Raw genomic sequence first — 5000 nt, 5'->3', positions numbered from 1 at the left:
GATATACACCCACACTGATACACACCCACACTGATATACGCACACACTGATATACACCCACACTGATATACACCCACACTGATATACACCCACACTGATATACACCCACACTGATATACACCCACACTGACATTTACGTCATTTAGCAGACGCTCTTATCCAGAGCGACTTACAGTAGTGAATGCATACATTTCATTTTAAAAAAATTCTGTGCTGGTCCCCTGTGGGAATCGAACCCACAACCCTGGCGTTGCAAACACCATGCTCTACCAACTGAGCTACAGGAAGGCATAGCTAGGTAGCGGTTAGCGATATGGAACGGCTGGCTCGGTAGCGGTTAGCGATATGGAACGGCTGGCTGGGTAGCGGTTAGCGATATGGAACGGCTGGCTGGGTAGCGGTTAGCGATATGGAACGGCTGGCTGGGTAGCGGTTAGCGATATGGAACGGCTGGCTGGGTAGCGGTTAGCGATATGGAACGGCTGGCTGGGTAGCGGTTAGCGATATGGAACGGCTGGCTGGGTAGCGGTTAGCGATATGGAACGGCTGGCTGGGTAGCGGTTAGCGATATGGAACGGCTGGCTGGGTAGCGGTTAGCGATATGGAACGGCTGGCTGGGTAGCGGTTAGCGATATGGAACGGCTGGCTGGGTAGCGGTTAGCGATATGGAACGGCTGGCTGGGTAGCGGTTAGCGATATGGAACGGCTGGCTGGGTAGCGGTTAGCGATATGGAACGGCTGGCTGGGTAGCGGTTAGCGATATGGAACGGCTGGCTGGGTAGCGGTTAGCGATATGGAACGGCTGGCTGGGTAGCGGTTAGCGATATGGAACGGCTGGCTGGGTAGCGGTTAGCGATATGGAACGGCTGGCTGGGTAGCGGTTAGCGATATGGAACGGCTGAAAGGTAATGGTCCATTTTTATATTGTGACCATCCTTCCAAATCCCGTCCGAATGACGTCCTCCATTGGAAGTCAGAGGATCTTCAGGAACTTTGCGATTGGGAGCGCTGGTATTCAAGGCTCGCACTTGATTGGCTCTGAGTAGAAATGATGTTTTCAATCTTTTTTTTCTACCGTGTCGTACAACGTTTTTAGTAGCCAATGTGGCATTTGTTTTGTATCATTTGATAGCTAGCATGTTGCAAAACAGAATGGTTTGGTAGATGGCAACATATTGCTACTAGTTTCCGTCGAGACTCCGTCGTACCTGAGGAGCAGGCTGACTGTACGCCTGATGGATTTGGAGTAGTTTATAGTTCAATTCAGCTTAAAGGGATAGTTGACCAAAATTACAAAAATATATTGGTTTACTTACCCTGTAAGAAGTCTAAGGACAAGGTATGACAGCAATCCAAAACTAAAGCATGGATTGCATCATACCCTGTTCCTAGACATACCCTGTTCATAGATAGACATACCCTGTCCATAGATAGACGGACATACCCTGTCCATAGATAGACGGACATACCCTGTCCATAGATAGACGGACATTCCCTGTGCATAGATAGACGGACATTCCCTGTCCATAGATAGATGGACATACAACTATTCCTTTTCCGCTGCTTTCAGGTGTGTTCTGAGGGTTCCTGGTTTGAACACACACTTATTTACACACACAACATGGAAGAGGACCTGGTACGACACACACACACACTCACACACACACACACACACACTCACACTCTCTCCTCTCTTTCCTGTAGGAGTTGAGTGAGAACCAGTCTATCCCTAAGAAGGAGAAACAGGAGTGGCTGTCCAAGCAGAAGGAGAACATCCAGCACTTCCAGGTACATTACAAGTTACATCAACTTGAATGATCAATTAACATCGACGTGAATGATCAATTAACATCGACGTGAATGATCAATTAACATCGACGTGAATGATCAATTAACATCGACGTGAATGATCAATTAACATCGACGTGAATGATCAATTAACATCGACGTGAATGATCAATTAACATCGACGTGAATGATCAATTAACATCGACGTGAATGATCAATTAACATCGACGGGAATTAACATCGACGGGAATTAACATCGACGGGAATTAACATCGACGGGAATTAACATCGACGGGAATTAACATCGACGGGAATTAACATCGACGGGAATTAACATCGACGGGAATTATCAATTAACATCGACGGGAATTATCAATTAACATCGACGTGAATTATCAATTAACCTCTATGGGCTAGGTGGTGCACTCCATCAACAGCAGGTGCATTTCAAGAGCGGCAAATTTGAATCCAAATAAATGTCAAAATTCAAATTTTTCAAACATACAACTATTTTACACCCTTTGAAAGATAAACATCTCCTTAATCTAACCACGTTTTACGATTTCAAAAAGGTTTTACGGCGAAAGCATAAATTTAGAGTATGTTAGGACAGTACATTTACAAGAGTTGTGTGTAATGTTTTGTCAATTCAAAGACAGGGTCACCAAAACCATAAAACCAGCTAAAATGATGCACTAACCTTTTACAATCTCCATCAGATGACACTCCTAGGACATTATGTTAGACAATGCATGCATTTTTAGTTCTATCAAGTTCATATTTATATCCAAAAACAGCGTTTTACTATGGCATTGATGTTGAGGAAATCGTTTCCCTCCAATAACCGGCAGTCAAGTCAACACCACAAATTAAATAATTAAAATTAGAAAACATTGGTAAAATATTATATTGTCATTTAAAGAATTATAGATTTACATCTCTTGAACCCAATCAACTTGCCAGATTTAAAAATAACCTTACTGGGAAATCACACTTTGCAATAATCTGAGCACTGCGCCCAGAAAAATACGCGTTGCGATACAGACTAGACGTCATGTTGGGGAGATCTAAAATCGAAAATACTATGTAAATAATCCATTACCTTTGATTCTCTTCATCAGATGTCACTTCCAGGTATCACAGGTCCATAACGAATGTAGTTTTGTTCAAAAAAGCTCATCATTTATGTCCAAAAATCTCCGTCTTGTTAGCACATGATCTAAGCCAGCCGGACTTCTCGTCATGAACGAGGGGAAAAAATATATTTACGTTCGTTCAAACATGTCAAACGTTGTATAGCATAAATCATTAGGGCCTTTTTTAACCAGAACATGAATAATATTCAAGGTGGACGAATGCATACTCTTTTATAACGTATTGGAACGAGGGTACCCAACATGAAGTAGCGCGCCAGGTGTCTAATGGGACATCATCGTTCCATGGCTCTTGTTCGGTCAGATCTCCCTCCAGAAGACTCAAAACACTTTGTAAAGGCTGGTGACATCTAGTGGAAGCAATAGGAAGTGCCAAAATATTCCTCAGCCCCTGTGTTTTTCAATGGGATAGGTTTAAAGGTAATACAACACATCAGGTATCCACTTCCTGTCAGAAAATGTCTCAGGGTTTTGCCTGCCAAATGAGTTCTGTTATACTCACAGACACCATTCAAACAGTTTTAGAAAATTTAGGGTGTTTTCTATCCATATGTAATAAGTATATGCATATTCTAGTTACTGGGTAGGAGTGGTAACCAGATTAAATCGGGTATGTTTTTTTATCCAGCCGTGTCAATACTGCCCCCTAGCCCTAACAGGTTTTAACATCGACGTGAATTATCAATTAACATCGACGTGAATTATCAAGTTACATCAATGTGAATTATCAAGTAACATCAACGTGAATTATCAATTAACATCAACGTGAATTTTCAATTAACATCAACGTGAATTATGAATTATCAATTAACATCAATTATCAATTAACGTCGACGTCAATTATCAATTAACGTGGATTATCAATTAACATCGACGTGGATGATCAATTAACATCGACGTGGATGATCAATTAACATCGACGTGGATGATCAATTAACATCGACGTGGATGATCAATTAACATCGACGTGGATGATCAATTAACATCGACGTGGATGATCAATTAACATCGACGTGGATGATCAATTAACATCGACGTGGATGATCAATTAACATCGACGTGGATGATCAATTAACATCGACGTGGATGATCAATTAACATCGACGTGGATGATCAATTAACATCGACGTGGATGATCAATTAACATCGACGTGGATGATCAATTAACATCGACGTGGATGATCAATTAACATCGACGTGGATGATCAATTAACATCGACGTGGATGATCAATTAACATCGACGTGGATGATCAATTAACATCGACGTGGATGATCAATTAACATCGACGTGGATGATCAATTAACATCGACGTGGATGATCAATTAACATCGACGTGGATGATCAATTAACATCGACGTGAATTTTCAATTAACATCGACGTGAATTTTCAATTAACGTGGATTATCAATTAACGTCGACGTGGGTTATCAATTAACGTCGACGTGGGTTATCAATTAACGTCGACGTGGGTTATCAATTAACGTCGACGTGGGTTATCAATTAACGTCGACGTGGGTTATCAATTAACGTCGACGTGAGTTATCAATTAACGTCGACGTGAGTTATCAATTAACATCGACGTGAATTATCAATTAACATAAATTGAGACATAGATATTCTAAACCTGGTCTTAAGGCATTATAAAGGCTTCCACATGCTTATAGCAAGCTATCAATCAATAGCCATTTAGGCTTTCAGTGAAGTGTCAATCAATCAATTAAATGTATTTATATAGCCCTACTTACATCAGCTGATATCTCAAAGTGCTGTACAGAAACTCAGCCTAAAACCCCAAACAGTAAGCAATGCAGGTGTAGAAGCACGGTGGCTAGGAAAAACTCCCTAGAAAGGCCAGAACCTAGGAAGAAACCTAGAGAGGAACCAGGCTCTGAGGGCCAGTCCTCTTCTGGCTGTGCCGGGTGGAGAGGAACCAGGCTATGAGGGGCTCTGATGGGTGGCCAGTCCTCTTCTGGCTGTGCCGGGTGGAGTTTATAACAGAACGTGGCCAAGATGTTCAAAATGTTCATAGATGACCTGCTGGGTCAGATAATAATAA

General features: G+C 41.9%; 1 protein-coding gene across 2 annotated transcripts in view; it reads left to right on the top strand.

Annotated features, from left to right (window-relative positions):
- The window catches only part of LOC106603990 (serine/threonine-protein kinase TAO1-B), a 66427-nt gene that overhangs the window by 46046 nt on the left and 15381 nt on the right, over positions 1–5000 (top strand). For both annotated transcript variants that reach the window (XM_045717428.1, XM_045717427.1), the window contains exon 16: positions 1705–1788. In XM_045717428.1, coding sequence (XP_045573384.1) covers positions 1705–1788 — 84 coding nt within the window. The remainder of the gene's footprint in view (positions 1–1704; positions 1789–5000) is intronic.

The sequence above is a fragment of the Salmo salar genome, chromosome ssa04, assembly GCF_905237065.1.
Source record: "Salmo salar chromosome ssa04, Ssal_v3.1, whole genome shotgun sequence".
Lineage (NCBI taxonomy): Eukaryota > Metazoa > Chordata > Actinopteri > Salmoniformes > Salmonidae > Salmo > Salmo salar.
The sequence above is the reverse complement of the archived record's forward strand: the minus strand, read 5'-3'. Positions and strand labels throughout refer to the sequence as shown.